Raw genomic sequence first — 19,568 nt, forward strand, 5'->3', positions numbered from 1 at the left:
ACGCGCTGACGCAGGGCGGCGCCCGCGCCGACGTGCCTGACGCCGCACGCCGTGAGAGCAAGAGGGGGCGCTGGACTCCCCCGCCCCTCCCCCCCGTCGTCGTCCTCCTCCTGCTTCTGAGGTAAGTGAGGGAGGAAAGCCGCGCCGGGTGAAACTATGCTAGGCGGGAGGGTGGGGAAGGGAAGGGAAGGGCGATGCCTGCCTCAGGTAAGGGAAGGTTGGAGTGCTCAAGGGGGGCGGGCGTGTCACGGTGGAGGCCAAGGCAAGCGTTTTGAAATGAGGAGGTGTTGGTTGTGGGTGTGGCCTTCCGCACTCGCCACCCCGCCCCCTTCGTATATTGGTACAGCCCAGATGGCTGCTCGGGCTCCCTAGAGCGCTTGAGTTGTTCCTGCCCTCTCCTCTAGAGGGCGCCAAAGCACCTTGGCCTGGCTACAAAATGGCGTCGCCAATGTCAACCAAGAGAGGAAGAACCTGACCCCCTAAATGCACCCGTTTATAACACCTTGACGCCTTGGTTGGGTCTCTTGGCAGTCAGTCACACCCCCTGCCATCTCCTCCCAGCGCTGCGCCCTTGTGTCTCATGTAGGGCTGTGAGGACCCTTTTGCGGAGGGGCTGGGGAACAACGACCCTGCTTCCCCATAACAGGCACCCCTTGTGGGCCGACAGTTCATGTTTGCGGGTTGTGTAGCCGGCAAATTCTGGCCCGGGGCTGCTGCTGGGCCATCCCCTCCACACCCAGTCCAGGACCCGGGAGATGACCCTATCTTTCTTGGAATGGTGTGCAACTTCTTGTGCCTGAATGGGGCGGTCGGGAAGCAGCTCCAGGCTCATAACCTCTTGTGCAGGTGCTGGGTCGGGGCCTGTTTCCGGTAGTGGTAGCCTGCTGAGGGCGTCCGCATGGCCCATCGCCTTCCCAGGGCGGTGAATCAGTGCATACTGGTAGCTGGCAAGGAAAATTGACCACCTGAGGACGCGAGGAGACAGCACTTGGGGGGTCTGCTTTTCGGGGGCAAACAAGCCAAGCAACGGCTTGTGGTCAGTCACCACGGTGAAGGGCCGCCGTACAAGAAATCATGGAATTTTTTTACTCCCTTCACGATTGCCAGACCCTCCTTGTCGATTTGCGAGTAGTTCCGCTCGGTTGCGTTGAGTGTCTGGGAAAAGTATGCCACCGGTACCTCTCTTCCATCCGGGAGTTGGTGTCCCAGGACAGCGGCAATGCCATAGGGCGAGGCGTCGCATGCTAGCACCACCGGCAGCCTCTCATCGAAGTGTGCCAAGACCGAGTTTGAGACAAGCAAGTCCTTGACTGCCTGGAATGCGGCCTCCTGGCGCTGGCCCCACACCCAAGGGGCCCGCTTGTCCAGGAGTCTGTGTAGGGGCTCCGCTACCGCCGCCTTATGGGGAAGGAAGGAATGGTAAAAGTTCAATAGTCCCAAGAAGGCCTGAAGTTCAGTCTTGTTCTTGGGCGCTGGGGCATCACAAATGGCCCGTACCTTGTCCCCAGTCGGGTGGACCCCTTCTGCGTCCACCATAAATCCCAGAAAGTCCACCTGAGGCACTCCTAGTAGACATTTTTCCCGCTTCACCTTGAGACCCGCCGTCTGGAAACGGTGCAGGACGGTGCGGAGGCCTCAAACTCCTCTGGTGTGGGCCCGGCAATCAACACATCATCGAAGAAGGGGGTGACGCCAGGAATCCCTTTAAGGAGAGAGTCCATTAAATTCTGGAATATGCCTGGTGCCACGCTGACACCGAATTGCAGCCGCTTTACCCTGAATGCTCCTCTGTGTGTCACAATCGTCTGTGCCTCTGCTGTGGCCTCATCTACTGGCAGCTGTTGATATGCTTGGGGCCAAGTCCAGCTTGCCAAAATTTTTCGACCCAGCCAGGGTGGCAAGGACATGGCTGACCACTGGTACTGGGTATGCATGGGCCGTGAGGGCCTTGTTTATGGTACATTTGTAGTCTGCGCAGATGCGGACCGAACCATTAGGCTTGACAGGTGTGACGATTGGGGTTTCCCAGGGGGCATTAGGCACCGGCTCCAGCACTCCTTGCTCCACGAGCCGGTCCAATTCCTCGTCTATACGGGGTTTCAGGGCGAACGGGACCCGGCGGGCCTTGAGCCTGACCGGTCGTACTACGGGGTCAAGCTGTAGAGCAATGGGGCGGCCCGTATACTGTCCCAATTTCCCATCGAAAACCCCCGGAAATTCCTTGCATATGGCGTCCACGTCCACTTGTAAGCTGGTGTGGTTCACCCCGGTGACGGCTAGCCCCAGTGGTCCAAACCATGCCAATCCCCGTAAGCTAATGTAGGGGCCCTTGACCACAAGCAAGTCCAGTTGTCGCGTCCACCCTTGGTATTCCACCCAGAAGGTCCCCACCCCCATTGTGGGGACCTTACGTTTCTGGAAGTCCCGGAGGGTGAATGGGGCCGGCCTGAGTTTGGGACCCCCAGTAGGACACAGTTTCCTTAAGGTCCTTGCCGAGATTATGGATAGAGTTGAACCCGTGTCAAGCTCCATGCGGCATGGGGCCCCCTCTATCTGTACGTCAACATAAATTTTCTCTACGTTGGGGTGGGGCAACTGGTATACCTGGCAGTCCGTGAGCTCTGTCGAGTTGCCTTGGTGCATTGGGCCCCGGGACCTGGGGCTCTTGGATTGGTCATCTGATGCCTGGCGTCAGGTGGGCCGAGCCCGACACACCCGGGCGATGTGTCCCGATTTTCTGCACTGCCTGCACTCTGCGTTGCGGAAATGGCAGGTCCTCCTCTCGTGACTTTCTCCACAGCTTGCGCAGTTCCCTCCTTCTCGCCGAGGCAGCTGTGGTATGTGGGCTGCTTGAGTGTGCTCCTGTACTTGGTGCACCTCCTCCCTGTTGGATCCTGAGTCGTCAGTGAGGTCTTCGTGGTGGACCCTCGGTTGGGACGGCTGGCTCGGCCGTGCCTCTTGTGTCGACCTCTCGGCAGCTTCCGTTGCCAGGGCCTCCTCCAGAGCGACCTGGAACGGTAGATCCTTCTTAGCGTAGAGGCGTCGTTGCAGCTTCTCATCCTTCAGGCCACCGACGAGGCGGTCACAAAGCATGTTCTCCAGCTCTGAGAAGTTGCAGAACCGGGCGGCTTGGCGGAGAGAGGTCACAAACCCAGTTATGGTTTTCCCAGGGGCTTGCCGCTTTGCGTAGAAGGCATTTCGACAAGCCACCACTGAGGGCTGTGGCGAAAAGTGCCCCTTCAGCTGTTCCATTATTGTTTTGTATGGAACAGTAGCAATGTCTTCAGGTGCAAGGAGAGCCCGGGCGATTTCAAACGTCTCCTCTCCGCAGACGCTGAAGAATATCGCCCTCTTCTTGGTGTCTTCTTCGTCGGTGACCCCTTTGGCTTCTAGGAGGAAGGTGAAACGGGAGGCGTACGCTTCCCAGTCTCCAGATGCTGGGTTGAATGGCGAGAAGCTGCTGTCGGTTGCCATTCTGAGTTCCTTGTGTCCCGGAGCTGAAGCCTGGATACACGGTGCGAGGCAGCGGTGCGGCAGGTGGCGGTGCTGCGGTGCTGTGTGTGGCAGTCAGCTCAGTGGGATCCCACCCTCGTCGCCAGTGAAATATACTCAGAGTCGCAAAGTGATTTCATGCTCTTTATTCAGCTCATAGTGGTGAGGAGGAATGAATGAATGTCCCCTCAAAGTATCTGCTTTATATAGATTATTTACACAATGGGCTGCACATGATTGGCTAATTCCGGAATTCTACTGTAAGCCAATCAGGTTGTGGATTCACTTCTATCTGGAGCATGATTGGGTGGTTCCTGCCAACCAATCATACCGCTGCATTGTTCTAGGACCAATCAGACTGCTGCATTCTGAATCCTATTGTTCTAGGACCAATCAGACTGCTGCCTTTTGGATCCTATTGTTCTAGGACCAATCAGACTGCTGCAGTTTGGATCCTATTCAGCTCAGTACATAACACTCACTTTCAGGGGGTGGGTCTTGAAGGAGCTCAAAGGCGGGGCCTTGAAAACCATGGGGCGGAGCCTGATGGAGCTTAGTTGTGATTGGGAGTTGATAGGATGCTGCTTGAGTCCCTATCAGTCCATTGGGAGTATAGTCTCCTAGGGTGAACCCGTAACACATTGCCCACCACCATTCCCGAAAAGATGCAGTTTTGCATTGCATTCATAGCTGTCAACCTTACCTTTTTTGTGGGAAATTCCCTTATTCCAGTGCCAATGCTTCCCACTGCTATCCCGGATTGTTAGATATCCCGTAGACTGTCCCTGGGACAGGTGAGGCTACTGATCCCTTATTTTCGAGGCTGGTGATCCCTTATTTTCAAATCTGAAAGTTGACAGCTATGATTGCATTTCTGTACTCAAATTTTTATTTATTATTTAATATGATTTATATGCCGTTCGAGTTCCCATCAGAAAAGGTAAGGGCACCACCCCACCCCGCCACTGTACCCTGAAACTCAGACTTTCCATGTAACATGCAGGTCAAGTCTACACTATAAATGTAAAGCACAGTTACACCACTTATAACAGTTACAGCTTTTCCCCGGTCATGGGAAATGTAGTCTGTTAAAGGTGATGGGGATTGCACCTCTGTGAGCTCAGCACCCTTTGCAAACTACAGTTCCCAGAATGCTTTGGGAGTACCCATTTTGATTGGATGCCGGGTTAGGGGTGACCACAGTTTCTGTTGCCCCATGACACCATCTCATGTGTTCATCACCACCACCCATAAGTCATAGGTAGATAGGGCGTTAGCCATGAATGGGGAAACTTTGGGGTCTCCAGCTGTTGCTGGGAGCCAACAGCTTTCACCCCCAACCATTGGGCATCCTGGCTGGGACTCTTTTGAGTTGGATTCCAACATCTGTAGAGCCACAGTTGCCCCACTGATGGTGTTAGCTGATGGGAAAGTTAAATGAAATTATATTCAAGCCAGCAGTTAAAACATCAGTGACAAGGGAGCAAAGCTGAAGCCCGTAAAAGGAACCCAGGAACTTAAGGGAAGCCTTTGTTTTAAAATGTGAGCCTACCCTTGAAAGCAATAAGCAAAACTGAAATAAGGAGAGGAGCAAGAGCAGCACTTGCTGTGTGTATGTGGCTTTCCACCTGCAACCCAGAAACCATCAGCATTACTGGCGCATCTTCTGAATGGGCTCAGTTGATCTGAGTCAAAGTAATGGGAGGTAGGAAGGAACTGGTCATATCATGGGCAAGCGTAATTTGTGGGGAATAATTAGTTTCATTAATATTTAGATCCATTGTTTTATTTTGGCCTTGGTCCAGTACTTGATAATTTCTATTATTTTCTGAGTGCTTAGTCACCTTTGCCAAAAGGCCAAAAATGAATAAAAAGTGCAAATCCATTATTTTGCTCCGGATTTGGGTTGTATATTTTTGGATGCCTCATTCTTATAATGAGCGCAGAGATAGCTGAGAATGTCATTTGTCGTGCTAAAGAAAAAATAAATAAAAGAAGAGTTCCAGGAAAAGACTTTATTCATGCTGCTGAGACTTATAAGGTGAAATTAAATTGCTGGGCTACAGCATTGACCGAATTCTACATGTATTGATGTTTTGGGAGAATTTCCTAGGGGGTGGGAAACAGTTGTCTGATTGCATTTTTAAAAATGGAATAAGGCAAATCTTGTCCCATTAGTCTTCATCAGAACATTCTTTTTATTTTATATAACAAAATTTATATAATTGATTGCAGTAGAACCTCAGAGCAGTTTACATACAGAATAAAATACTAAAATTATCATTAAATACAATTAAAAGTGGGTATTAAAAACATTCGAAAGCAGCTGCAAGCTAAAAAGAGAGTAAAAAAATCAATTTCTGTATGTCTGGGTAAGCTTGCCTAAACAAAGATGTTTTAAGAAGGCACTGAGAAGAGTCCAGCAAAGGCATTTGCTTGTCAACAGGCAAGGAATTCCCAAGTATAGGAGCTGCCACAGTAAAAGTTTCATTTCTTATGAATGCGGAACAAATATTATGTGGCACCTCTAGCAGTGCCAGTTCCGCAGATCGAAGCGGCTGAGTGGGCATACCGAGTGGGTAAGGCGATCCCACAAGTGCAAAGTATAAGAGGCTGAGTTCTAAACTTTCTTTTAAAATTATGTCACCAAATAGGAGAGAGAATAACGTTTGAAAAAAACCAGGAAATGTGCCTATGATCCTTCCCTCTCTCAATTCCAGCCCATGGTTGGTAACGTTACTATCCAAATGGCCTTTGGTTTCAGGTCATCCGTGTACATTTTTTCCTGACAGAGCAGATCTTGGATGTATTCGAAGCAATGAAAGGATTTCTCTAGAAAAGAGCTTGAGTCAGTGTTTTGCTTCTGCAACTAGGAAATGCAGTGAAGGGCAGGTAGAAGTCCTTGCAAGATCATTGGCGGCTCCTGAGCAGGTCCATCTCTTGCTCCTCTGAACCGCCCAGTGCTAAGAATTGCTGCTTTTTATATTTATTTTTTAACGATGGGTCCGTCTAGTTCAGTATCCAGCTTCTGACTATGGCCAACCAGACTGTTTCTAAAAGATTGGCTATTTTGTTTATTGAAAACCATCTTCTCTCTACTGTTCAGAAAAAAAAAGACTCCCTAAGTGAGGACTTGAACCCAGGTTCTCCAGCCATAGCCTAATACATTCACCACTACATTGAGTTTCAGAATCACAGCTGCCAATGCACAGGAACGAATCAGGGACCTTTAGATATTGGCTGCATTCGCATCTAATAGTAAGCCATAAACCACAGATGGGGACCCTCAGGCCTGTGAGGCAAATGTGGTCCTCCAGGCATCAACCCCACATGACAAGAAGGGCTGCAACCCAGTGGTAGAGCATCTTCTCTGCATATCGAAGATCCCAGGTTCAGTTCTCAGCATCACCCAGTAGGGCTGGGAGAGAACCCTCTCTGTAACCCTGGAATGCCCCTGCCAGTCTCCGCCAACACTGCTGAGCTAGGTGGAACCAAGGCTCAGTTTAAGGCAGCTTCCTAAAATACTCGACTTCACACAAAAGATCAGAGCAGTGCATTGCTAACCGGCTTGCAACCTCTTCAGCAGCTTCACCAGCCCTAATCTCGTTCCCCTTTTGCTCAAATCCCAGCGCACTAGTCGAAACAGAAGCTTGCCCAAGTATCTTGCACAAAGAGGGGGGCGTTTGAAATGCCCACCTGCTCCTGGCATCGTTAAACCAGATGAGCTGTTGTCGTAGGGGGGGAAATGAATCCTGTTCATGCCATACGACTTGATAGTTTAATGCGTAACTGTGCACTGGAAAGAAGGTGATCTTCTCAGCCAAGCAAAGAATCCTCCTTCGTTCCCCTTCTCTTCAATGTCACGGGGGGGCAAAGCATGCCAGCTGTTCATTCTTCCTCGTAGGAAATCTGCTGAATGTCCACCACAGCGGCAGGCCTGTTGGCTTTCTTCGCTCATGTTTTACCCCAGGGTTGAATTTGACCCACTGACTTTTCCGTTGTTGCTGCAGCTTAAATGTGCGGAGCCGTGAATGATGATCTGTCACTGCTCCCAGCTGCAGAGCAATTGTGGGCCATCACTTCAGCTAAGTGTTATAATTTAGCTCTTAAGACAGCGAAATGGGGACTCCCGACACCGGCCGTTCTTGGAAAGGCGCCCAAGAGTGGCGTTAAGCAGGCGCTGAGAACAAAGGCCAGAACGTCCCCTGCTGATGTGATTCCTCCGCAGGAAGGTAGAACAGTTGCTTTGTATTGAGAAGGTCCAAGTTCAACCCCCAACATCTCCATATGGGGCTGGACCAAAAACCAAAGGTTCTCCCGATCTGACCTGCACTTGGTGAGGACAGTGCTAAGATATATGAGCCAATGGGTCTGATTCAGTATAAGCCAGCCTCCTATGTTCCTGTGCACAGATGGATGAGTGGTATTGAGAGGTAGAGAGCGGGAGACCTCCTACCCCCAGAAGGATCTTAGAAGTGGGTTTCCTTTCTGAAGCTTTCTGAGCTCAAATTAGGAAGCTGCTGTGCCTTTAGTGTACAGTTGTGGGGAACTGTCAGCCTTCCAGATGTTCCTGAACTCCAAATCCCATCAGCCAGCAAGCATGGCTCAAAGCCAGGCATCATGGGCGTTATAGTTCAGCAAGATCTTGAGGGCCAAAGGTCTGCACACCTGAGCCAATTGCTGAGCATTTTGTGCAGCAGGGATGGGGGCCCTGTGGCTCTCCAAATGAAGGAGCTGGCTGTGTTGAGCCTGGAATGAGGAGACAGAGAGGAGATCTGATAGCCAGCTTCAGATATCTCAAGGGCTCTCCCATGGAAGATGGAGCAAGCTTGTTTCCTCCTGCTCTGGAGGGTAGGACTCAAACCAGTGGATTCAAGTTACAAGAAAGGAGATTCCGACTAAACATAAGGAAGAACTTTCTGACCGTAAGAGCTGCTCAGCAGTGGAACGGTCTCCCTTGGAAGGTTGTGGACTCTCCTTCCTTGGAGGTTGGCTGGCCATATGTCATGGATGCATTGCAGGAGGTTGGACTAGATGGCGCTTGGGGTCTCTTCCAACTCTACAATTCTATGTTTATATGATTCAAATGTTGTTGGACTCCAACTGCCATCAGCCCCAACGATTTTGGCCAATGGGCAGGGAGGACAGGAGTGGTAACTCAACATCATGTGGAGCGCCACAGGTTCCCCAGATGTTGCTACAACTTGCATCATCCCTGGCCATTGGCCATGCTTACTGGGGCTGATGGGAGTTGCAGTACAGCAATATTTGGAGAGCCAAAGGTTCCCCATTCTTGTTCCAGAGTGCTGAACAGTGGCCACGTGCCCAGTCCAGCTCCAAAACAGAAAACGTTGCATTCACGGTGATGCTGTGGTCCCTTCATTGGAGGAGAGGTTTAAATCTGGTTTGCCCAATAACTGCACCAGCCAAATCCAGTCCCCTAATCCCCTGTTGTGAGACAGGCAATCTGGCTTGGCCGGTTTCTGAGCAGTTCTGAAAGACCACCATTTTCCTTCAGCCTCCCAAAGCCTAGTTAAACATTTGCCATCTGTTCCTTGAGAAATGACAATAGATCGCCTTTGCTGAGAACAGTTAAGAAAGGGAGTATTGTGCCCATCTTGTTGAGAATCGCTGTCTGGATTCACAGACAACGAAAACTTAGTCTTGAGTTCACAGAAACCTCCGGCATTAAAAGACCAGAAGCCCCGAACAACAGACAAACTTCTTTTCTGAGACGTAGGTTGGATCTGCATTTATCATTCTTGAGTCAAATGTGTTCGTGTTTTAAATGGATCACTGGCTTGGATCCAGCATGCCCTTTGACATACCCCCAAACATTTCTCCGACAAAAATATGGACGTCCTAATTTTACTATTTACACCCCACCCATCTGAATGGGTTGCCCCAGACACTCTGGGCAGCTTCCAACATATATAAAAACATAATAAAACATTAAACATTAAAAAAAAACTTCCCTATACAGGACTGCCTTCAGGTGGCTCAGGGATCTGATAATTCCATGGCTTCCCAACATTTCTCTAATGAAAATAGGGACGTCCTAAGGAAAAACAGGACATTTCGGTGTCAAATCAGAAACCTGGATGGCGTCTGTAAATCCGGGACTGTCCCTGGAAAATAGGGACACTTGGATGGTCTGGGATGCCCACCTCCTTCCCCCAAGTTGGTACACAGAAAGTAAATGTTCTCTGTCATTGGCAGATGATAGTAGTTTTCTGTCTTTTCTGGTTCTTTGTGTTCAGCTAGGAGCCATTAAAATATTTGAAAACTAATTAAGGAGTATGTGAAAATGTCCCATCTGTTTGGAGGCCTCCTCCCACCCCCATAAATGTTGGTGGGTCTGTTCCCTGTTTCTCTAGATGACGCCCGTCACCCGTCAAGAAGTTCTTGGCCTTTATCGCAAGATATTTCGCATCGCCAGAAAATGGCAATCGGCATCCGGCCAGATGGAAGAGACCATCAAAGAAAAACAGTACATTATAAATGAAGCAAAAACGTTATTCCTAAAGAATAAAAATGTGAGTGTTTGTCTTGCTGAATATTTATGGGTTTTGAGTTGGCATCGAAGATGGCAGGAGGACTGGCTTCTTCCCGCTCTGTCCCAGCTGACAGGGCAAATGTTCTTTGTATGCAGACGGTTTCTTCTTTGTAGACCAGACTGTGATCATCATCGGGTTTCCCCATGGAAGAAACAAATCCAGGATCTATTATGAAATTAATGAAGCTTAAGCTTTAGGGCCCCTAATCTTGGAGGGGATGCAGAAGCAACTGTAGTAAAAAATTTGGGTCTATTAGACCCAATTTGAGTTGCAATCCCAAAGCAATCTCAAAGTCAGCAGCACAGATGTTGTAAAGGTGTGGTGATCTGTGATCTGTTAAGATAGCAGTGGTTACCCAGACCTTGTTATCGGTTGCAAAGGGGCTCCCATGACAGTTCAAGCTTCAGGGCAGTGGCGTAGCGTGGGGGGTGCAGGGGGGGCCGGCCGCACCGGGCGCAACATCTGGGGTTAGGGCAGATCCACGGGTTAGGGGGCGCAAATCCACGGGTTAGGGGGCGCAAATTACTTGCCTTGCCCCGGGTGCTGACAACCCACGCTACGCCACTGCTTCAGGGGGGCCCCAAATGTACGTCTGCCAATGAACAAATCATAGGTCAGGGGTAGGGTAACTTTTTCAGCCCAAGGGCCACATTTCCTTCTTGGCAGCCTCCCAGGGGCCACATGCTGCTGGTGGGTGGGGCCATATGCCGAAGGGGGCAGAGTACATAGCTGTCAACTTTTCCCTTTTCTTGCGAGGAATCCTATTTGGAATAAGGGAATTTCCCTTTAAAAAAGGAAAACATTGACAGCTATGGCAGAGTAACAAATGTGAATCTCACCTTTGTAGAATAAGCTAGTTTCTGCACCGGCTCAGACATCCCTCTCTTCCTTCCATCCAGATGTAAATCCTACTGAGGTGGCGTACAAAAAAACCTCTGACCTGTTGTTGTTTTTTAAACAACAACAACAAAAACCACATACCCACCCACAACAATACCAGCATTTGAAAAGCGATCAGGATCCTTCCCACAGAGCAGTTCCTGGTTAAATGGTCTTAGCATAGGGAACAACCCAGTTGTAGGTCCTGAAAGATCAGCTGTAGATCAGTGTGGTAAAATACAACCGTAATGGGCTGTAATCTGATGCAACTGTGTCGAATCGTAGAGTTGTAAGGGACCCCAAGGGACATCTAGTCCAACCCCCCGCAATGCAGGAAATCTCAACACTGTCCTCCATCCAATTTAAAACCCTGTCAATTTGAAATCCCATCCAGTGTGAAACCAAACCAGACCCTGCTTTTCTTTGCAAACCTGCTAGCAGTTTTATTGCTGCACCAAGATAAGCCTGTGGTTTTTAGCCCCCTGAGAGTTAAGTAGCCTGTGTTTTCATGTTGGCTGTAGAGGTGGGAGAGGCTAGTCCAGGCAGGGAGCCTCTTAGCAGGCTAGTTACAAAAAATGCCTTCTGCCAGGCAGGCTGGCTAAGCAGGGAGTTCATCCCTGCTCCAACCAGCCTCTTGGATTTCCATTTGTGGAAGAAGAGACTTTCTTTTCTCCAGATGCTGCTGCAACTCTGATCAGCTCCAGCAAGCACGGCCGATTCAGCCATGTTCAGCAATGTCTGGAAGGCCAAAGTTACCCCACACCTGCTCTGTGCATAGCATAGCAAGAGGTGGGCTGTAGTGACCCATTCTTCCTTTGCCAGCCTGCTCATTCACTTGCATGGAATTCCTGTTCGCCTATGACTACCAGGCGAAGGCTCAAATGTAAGGTTGCCCTGATGGATTCTTAAAACATGCAAGTTCCATTTTAAGAATTCCTCCTTTGGAATCTTTGGGAGACAAAAAACCCCATGGCTTTGCTTTCCTGAACTGTGAGCGATATATATTTTTATCAAAAGTAGACCTACAATTTAATTAAAAGACAGCGCAGTCCAAACGGGTAGGCGCGAAAAGAGCTCAAATTAGACACTCTGTGGGAGAACAAAGAGCTGCTCTGAGTTAAATTTGGAATCAATCAAAGGGCTGCTGAGAACCCAATCCAGAGAAGAGATATGGGTACCTCACATTTAACAACGCTCTTTGATCCCATTGATTTAAATGGCACTTAGGCACACAAATTTCCTTCCGAGTGTGCTGTGTGGCCTTGATCAGCAGCGGACTTTGAACGATGCTAAAATTTGGGACCCCGACGTCTCGTGATCTGTTCTGCAGCATTGTTTTGGCACCCCCTGCAGGCTGACGCCCAGTGCTTCCGCAGCGGTCCTGCTAGTCAAAAACCGCCTCTGCCTTGATACTTGGCCCAGTGGAGGCTGGTCTGTTAAGGTAAATGGGGCATTGCCCCACCAACCTCAACCTCAGATTCTATTTTTTAATAAATAGAATCAATAGAATGTCCTCGCTTGGGCTAGTGGGGTGGGGGACCCTGCAAGGTGATTTTTGAGATGGCTAATTTCTACATGGATTCACAGCTTTCTGTTTTGATTTCTGTTTTGTCTTATGTTGTTTGAGAAGTTAACAGATCCGAAGCTGATTAAACAATGTATAGACGAATGCACAGCGAGAATAGAGATAGGACTTCACTATCACATCCCATATCCAAGGCCTGTAAGTAGAAATCCACCTGATGTGAATATCTTGGCCACATTACTCCATAGAATTCCACATGTTCTAGACAGAAGCTACTGAATCATCCCATTTGCTTCTCCAGGAACAATCCTACAATTACTGCTAAGCACATGAGTCAGATTGAATCAGGAGTATATCTTCAAAGATGTCTCCCACATCTGCAAGAGTCATTAAAATGATGTCTTTTAGTAACACAAGTTGCTTGGAAAATCAGGATGTTGGCTTGATATTTAATTACCATGTAGCACCGATTCTCAAATTTTTAGACTTCAAATGATATTAATTATCAGCCCACAGACAGTCACAAAGACAGTTCCTTCTGTCAGCATTCAATTCTTTTTGCAAGTGGGGGTCCAATATGGCAGTAATCCATTTGTTTTCCCCCTGCCCATACAGTGTTTACCATGATTTTACTCCCCAGATCTCAGAACCTAGGCTGAATTGATAAACCACATTTTTGAGATTGGCTGGGAAATCAGAGACCACAGCCGGAAATTGGATTGCAAACCCTCATTTGGCAGAATGTTTGAATTGACAAACCATGATTACGTCCATTGCTGTTCTTCCAGAGGCCATTGACTCAGAGACATGAGCAATGAGCGAACAGAAAACAAAAGCAGACCCACAGCTCTAAATTATGGTTTGCCTGTAGCTTTGGAAACTCACTTCATGGTTTGGGTTCTAATCTGAATTGAACCTCTGATGTTATTTCAGTGTAACAGTAAATGGTGAAAACACTAATCTTGGTCAGTTGGTTCCTTCTCACCCTTTCTGGAGCAAGGGGTGGGAAAGGAACCCTGGCTTAGCATTCAATCTGAAGGAGATATACTGGTTTGTTTGCTCCCAAAGCCAAAGTTAGCTTACTTACTGATCATGATTTCTTAAAGCAAAGCCACTCATGATCTCTGGTTTGGAAACCAAACTGTTTCCTCCACACACTAGGAAGGAGGAGACAAATGGTCCAGAAATGCATGTTCATGGTAAACATTAGCTATGGTTCAATCTAAGGTGTGAAAAGATGGACCATGGAATGCCTTTATGGGGACAGAAACTGGGATGTGACTCTACTTCCAGGCCCACATGCAACACCCCCTTCATTGGGCTATGGCAGGGGGGTGGGACTGGTTGCATGTGTGTCTGTTTTCTGATTTTTTGCAGTTTCCAAACGTTTGGGTTTTTAAAAATTATTTTCTCCTTGCTTCTCATAGACTCATCTGCCTCCCATGGGTCTCGCCCAGCAGCACGGCCGTACTTTTAAACATCAAGAGAAGCTGAGGAAGCTTTCCAAGCCAGTCTACTTGAAATCCCATGATGAAATTTCATAATCAAAACTGTTGCCTGTGTCATCCTGGACTGCTTGGCAGATTCCTTTCATGCATAAATGAAACTGGTGTGGTTTGCACTTGCTGACATCGCCCTCAAGGCCAGGGGCCCACTTGATCCTGAGAAGGTGATGAGTAAGGATACAATCAAACGGTCTTGTATTTATTAAGAGTCAGCAGATGACTCACCAATAAAAGTCAGATGATTTATGATAGGAAAGGCAAAGTGTGATGCGTCTTGCATTGTAGAAGGATATAGCACCATGCAGAAAGGGTCAATAATCTTCTGAAACCTAAAACATTGTTTTTCAAAGACTACACCAGCATGGTGTCGCAAGTAGAAAACACCTCTAGTAGACAACAGAATGGTCTAGTTTGGGCAATATTTTCCCCGGCCTTTTTGCACATGGCTGAGGAGTGAGATTGTGCCTTCCATTCCTACCCACTGGGGGCCCTAGTCTCTCTCTACATCATCATGCAGAGCCATAACTTGTGCATAAAATCCAACACATGGAAGTCTAGCCAGTGGGAGATCCTGGCATGTTTCATGTGCGCTTATTGGGAAGTAGATGTCAGCCCACAAGCACTCATTCAGCATGTTATCTACCCAACTCATTTTAAGGCTCTTGTGCCATTGATGAAGCACTCGGTCGGCTACTGTGCCCTATGTTTGAAAAGGGACAGGGTTGGAAAAACATCAGCAAAGACAGAAAATAACCCTCTGGCAAGATGCCTGAAATAGCCCTCCAATTTAGACCAGGGTGGGAAACCTTTGACCCTACAACATTTGAGGGGACCACAACTCCCATCACTCCTGATCATTGACCTTGCTGGCTGGAGCTGATGGGAGTTGGGAGTCCAACAACATCTTGAGGACCACATGTTCCCCATCCCTGGTTTATGCCTCCCTTTCAATGGATAATAATTTTAAAGCAGGGATACAGATCCTGTGGCCCTCCAAATGTTGTTGGACTCCAACTCCCATCAGGCCCAGCCAGCATAGCTGATGGTCAGGGATTATGGGAGTTGTAATCTAACAACATCTGGAAGACCACAGATTCCCCTGTTTTATAGCTGAAGGTCTAATCTAGATTTGCGTGTGGGTCAAAATCTGCCCTGCTATTAAGAACATACTGTTCCATGGCAGGAGATGGTACCGGCCAATTGTTAACATAAACAGAACTCCAGACAAAGCATGGAATGATCCACCTAAGGTTAGCAGGATAGTGGTGTCGCTGGCTGCCATAAGAATAACACAGGTCAGCCTGAGCTGTTTCATTTGAATGGGGTGATGTGGTGAACAGCAGCTTATGAACACTTCTTCAAGTGTTTTGTGTTCTTGGTAGCAACTTGTGTCAACAGGGTATGACTCAAGTAAGAAACCTTTTTCTTGCAAATGACTTGAAAGCACAACTTTTATCCCATCAGAGAATTCTACATGGTAGAAATGCAAAATCCTCTTCTTTTATCTCTGTTAAGGCTGAATTGTTTCTTGTGTGGTATTTGTGGAAATGTCATTATAGGAGGCCTGAGTTACTCTTCCCCAGAATGTGTAGCTTCAGTCATTGCACACATCCTCTAAAATGTGTCCAGCCCATTCACTGCTTGAGATATATGTTGTCCATTAACCACAGACAGCTGTGCAGAGGGTTTTTTGAATATCCATCTTTTGAATTCTGGGCATAAAGGAACTAAAAGCTTGAATATCCAAAGTATATAAATAAGGCAAGTGAGCTGGTGCAATGAGTTATTGCGTGGCCTAATTAGCTGAGTCAATATTACTATCTGGTTATGGCAAAAGCTCAGGGGTAGAACACCCAGTTCTGCAAGCCGCTCACTAGATGGCCCCAGGCAATCAGAAAAGGGTCTCTCTTCAACATTCATGAATTAAACAGCATCCAAACCAGCTGACTCCTGGGAAAATGCAACTTGGTTTTAAAAAAGAGCAACAACAAAACCGAGCCCCAACAATATCCACCTTTTCAGCTTTTGAAATTTGATCAGGGCGTCTTGAAATTGCTGCCCTTTGAAAACTTGAAGTTATTACACCTACGATCCCCTTTCAAAGCATTTTGCGCTTCTTTGAGAAAAGACTGCATAAGCAGAAAACAGTTTCACAGAGTTAATTAAAGCTTCCACAGGAGAAGGCTGGAAGATACAGCCCAGCAGAAAGTGCATACCTAAAAAGAGGAGCTGCTGCTGCAGGCTTCCCCCCCTCCTTGGAGGGGCAAGGCTGGTTTCCCCACACTGTCTGCTTTGTGCCTCGCACCCCCACACACACTTCAAGTGGACTGTCTCCCTTGTTGATGTTTTCCCCCATGAGTAAAGGTTACAGCACTAGGGGCTTTTTAGCTCAGCAAAAAAGCAAGGACATAATAGAAGTGGATACAAATATGCATCATGAGGAGAAAATGGACACGGACAAACCTTTCTTCCCCCTCATAATACTAGAGACAAGGAATCAGCCAATGAAACCGAATGGTTGACAATGCAGTGTCTTCCATAGTTTATCTGTGCACAATAGGCTATTGGCACAACAGCAGCCTCCCCACTTGTGGTTCCCAGCAGCTGGCACTGAGTGGCAGACTGCCTCTGGCAGTGTGGAGCAGAACAAAGCCATCATGGCTAGCAGCCATTGATTGCCTTATCCATCAAATCCGTCAGCCTTTGTTTTCAGGCAAGTCCATATGTCCTCTGATATTTGGGGAACACCATCGCTCACCATAGCTTTGCATGCAGAAGGTTCCCAGGGTCAATCTCCAGCAGTAGGTGATAAGAGAGAGCCCCTGTTTGGGGAGCTGCTGCCTTTCAGAGTAGGTTACTTCGTTAGGCAGAGATATACTCTAACCTGGTCAAAGGCAGCCTTCCTATAGAACTGGCAAACCAAGCAGGCCACGTTCCAAGTTTTTCAACCTTGGCACAAGACAATTTCCCTGGAAGCAGATGCTCTGCCATGTGTCTTTCCATCCTTCTGCATGTCTTCCTTGCTGCTCGAGATACAATTATTCAGACATGCAGCCTATGTGTCATATTTGACTCATCCTCTTCTTTCTTCTACATCCAATCCAGTCATTTCTTCCTGTCCAACTGACTACAATAATAGCTTTTCCCCTTTGAAGTTGTTCCTTATCTATCCTACTGCTTTCTATGCTGCTGTGGGTGTCGGTCCCATACTAAATAAATGAAAAGAAGTGTGTGTGTGTGTGTGTGTGTGTGTGTGTGTGTGTGCGCGCGCACACACACACACAACCTAATCAAACAGCAACATAAAGGGGGAGGGGAGCAATAAATAAATAAATAAATAAATAAATAAAAATTAAAGGTGGCAGACTTAAATAAACTTTGTGATGCCCAAAATCTGTGTTCCCCTCACAGAGCTGCAAGCCCCAGAGTTCCCTAGGAAGAGGAACTAACCACTCTTAGCACCCTTAGTAACTCCAGTGCCCAGGATTTTAGAGGGGGAAGTCATGACTGTGTAAATAGGTATGATACTGCTTTAAATGTATGGTGCAGATGGCGCCTAAAACCACAAGATTAACATCTGGGGCAGAGAGGGGAAGGCAGAGGGCAAGGAAGACGTTACATAGGAATGGATGGATTATGAAGTCACTGGATCAAAGAGCTAGAAGGGAATAAAGGGTCATCTAGTTCAACATCCTGCAATGCAGGGGCTCAAACCCATGACCCTGACCTGAAAATGAAAGCCATGGTAGGAATTGGGGAAAGCCAGAAGCGAAGTTGAATGAAATGGCAAGGCAAAGAGTTCAGTGAGAGATCTGGCAGTGGTGCCTTTTGCTTCCTCTTTCTGGGAACACACGCCTGAGTCACCCTGAGAGCAAACAGTTTGCTGTTAGAACAGGGGAAAGGAAAGGCCCACTTCTCAAGCCTCAGTACAAAATGGCTTGACCCAAGAGAGAAAGCAAACTGAGAGCAAAGCAAAGAGGACCTCCAGACCATCGCTAGTCTTGGGTGAGATTCAACCACATCCCAGCAAATCCTGGTTGTGCAGTCGAAGGTGATTGGGAGGCCTTGCACAACAAACCCACTCCCCCCCAAAAAAGAATGCTCTTTTTACAATAAGAGATGAGAAAGTGCACTGGAAAGTGTGGGATAATGCTGGCTTGAAGCAACATCGCTCACATGCACAGCATACATTTAAAGCACATGGCTTCCTCCAAAGGACCTAGAGAACTGCAGTTTACCTCTCACAGCACTACAATTCCCAGGATCCTTAACAAACTACATATTTGTCTGTGAGATTGTCTTACCCCATACAGGCCCTCTCGGACTGCTTTGATCTGTGGAACTGGCACAGATACTCTGCATCTGTAGGAAACTGATCTTTTAATGTGGTGGCCCCTACACTTTGGAACTCCCTGCCATTGATATCCTGCTGGCAGCTTCAGTGCACTCTTTTTGGTACCTACTTAAAGCATTCTTGTTAAGACAAGCCTACTTCTCTATCTGAAATACTGATGTGTTTTTAGTTCACTGCTGGTTTCAATTTTCTGAATGTTTTAAATTGTTTTTACTAATAATTTTATTGTTGTATTCTTTTTTTAAACCCCTTTGAGGGTTGGTGTTGTTTTTAGAATCAAGCAGCATATAAACTTTATGAAATACATGCATGCAAACATAAATGTATGGTGTAGATGCAGCTGCTGTCTAACCTCCCTGGAAACAAATCAGGATGAATGTGCAATAAAACAAGTTGCTCAAACCTTAAGTTTTCTTTATTTTCAATGGGGCAATGGTTGTAGCCCGAGACTTCTTTCTTTTCAAAGGGGCAATAGTTGCAGCCGTGCTTTTTTATCAGAAAGCACAGGCATATGACACCAACCATTTAGTCGTCAAGCTGGCAAAGCGCAGCGACGCCCCTATTGATCCAGTGCTTCTGGGGCAAATCGGAAGGGAGCTCAATGGACAGCACGTAATTGGTGGAGTGGCCAGTGGTAGACAAGGTGCCTCTCCTGGCACTGGTTTTGTAGACGGGGCACAGGTAAATCCCTTCGTGCAAAAATTTGGAGCTCTCGCCAGGTTTCAGCCAAATGATGGGCAGGGAGTCGTAGAGGATTTTGGGAAAAGACTCTCCAATCCGCATGGTCTCCCTGTCCCAGCGGGCCCCTTCCAGATAAAGCCCTTTCACGTAGGCTCCATCTTCAGGCAACTGAGTCATACTGTGCTCCTGTGTCATCACCTAAATTGGGTGGGGGAAGGAAGGAAGAGATGGTGTATTAGAACATGGCCTAGGTCTTGCAGAAGGAAGGTTCTATCCAGTGCTAGTTGCTAGCTGTGGCAAGGAATGTCTCCTGCGGATCTGAAGCACTGAAGCAGGACGTGCTGAAACATCACACCCAATCCTCTGTGACTCAATCTACCCAGAAACTCCCCAAGTATCTACAAGGACTGCCCATCATGCTTTCTTCCCCATCCGACTAGCTCACTACGGGCTTCTTAAACATAAAGAATGGAAGAGAAATATCTACAAATGCTTGCAAAAGCTAGATCCCAACACTGGTCCTCATATTTCTAAATGCTCGTTACACTTTAGTTCATAATGCTCTCCAGACTTAT

The 19,568-nt window shown here is 47.7% G+C and overlaps 3 protein-coding genes across 4 annotated transcripts in view; 1 reads left to right on the plus strand and 2 right to left on the minus strand.

The window, feature by feature from the left end:
• DCUN1D3 (defective in cullin neddylation 1 domain containing 3) overlaps positions 1-559 on the minus strand; it is a 37,877-nt gene extending 37,318 nt beyond the window's left edge. The window contains exon 1 of the mRNA XM_053366143.1: positions 503-559. The gene's annotated coding sequence lies outside the window, so the exon portion shown is untranslated. The remainder of the gene's footprint in view (positions 1-502) is intronic.
• Positions 11-14,214, plus strand: LYRM1 (LYR motif containing 1). 2 transcript variants are annotated; one of them, XM_053366150.1, is made up of 4 exons: positions 11-121; positions 9,870-10,028; positions 12,559-12,651; positions 13,881-14,214. In XM_053366150.1, the coding sequence occupies exons 2-4, from the start codon at positions 9,870-9,872 to the stop codon at positions 13,995-13,997; spliced, it is 369 nt and encodes a 122-aa protein (XP_053222125.1). In that variant the 5' UTR covers positions 11-121; the 3' UTR covers positions 13,998-14,214. The 2 variants fall into 2 exon arrangements, with proteins under 2 accessions (XP_053222125.1, XP_053222124.1); XM_053366149.1 differs by lacking the exon at positions 11-121 and adding an exon at positions 187-207.
• A 4,495-nt stretch (positions 14,215-18,709) lies between these two features.
• The window catches only part of DNAH3 (dynein axonemal heavy chain 3), a 95,157-nt gene continuing 94,298 nt past the window's right edge, over positions 18,710-19,568 (minus strand). The window contains exon 61 of the mRNA XM_053364226.1: positions 18,710-19,191. Coding sequence (XP_053220201.1) covers positions 18,838-19,191 — 354 coding nt within the window. The 3' untranslated portion in view covers positions 18,710-18,837. The remainder of the gene's footprint in view (positions 19,192-19,568) is intronic.

This window comes from Podarcis raffonei, chromosome 14 (genome assembly GCF_027172205.1).
Source record: "Podarcis raffonei isolate rPodRaf1 chromosome 14, rPodRaf1.pri, whole genome shotgun sequence".
Taxonomy (NCBI): domain Eukaryota; kingdom Metazoa; phylum Chordata; class Lepidosauria; order Squamata; family Lacertidae; genus Podarcis; species Podarcis raffonei.

What these genes read in the sequence shown, in the direction of transcription:
- LYRM1 (XM_053366150.1), top strand. Translation starts at nt 9,870, where the DNA reads ATGACGCCCGTCACCCGTCAAGAAGTTCTTGGCCTTTATCGCAAGATA. An exon ending in TATTCCTAAAGAATAAAAAT is followed by an intron (nt 10,029 to 12,558) that starts GTGAGTGTTTGT and finishes TTGTTTGAGAAG; the next exon opens with TTAACAGATCCGAAGCTGAT. An exon ending in ACATCCCATATCCAAGGCCT is followed by an intron (nt 12,652 to 13,880) that starts GTAAGTAGAAAT and finishes TGCTTCTCATAG; the next exon opens with ACTCATCTGCCTCCCATGGG.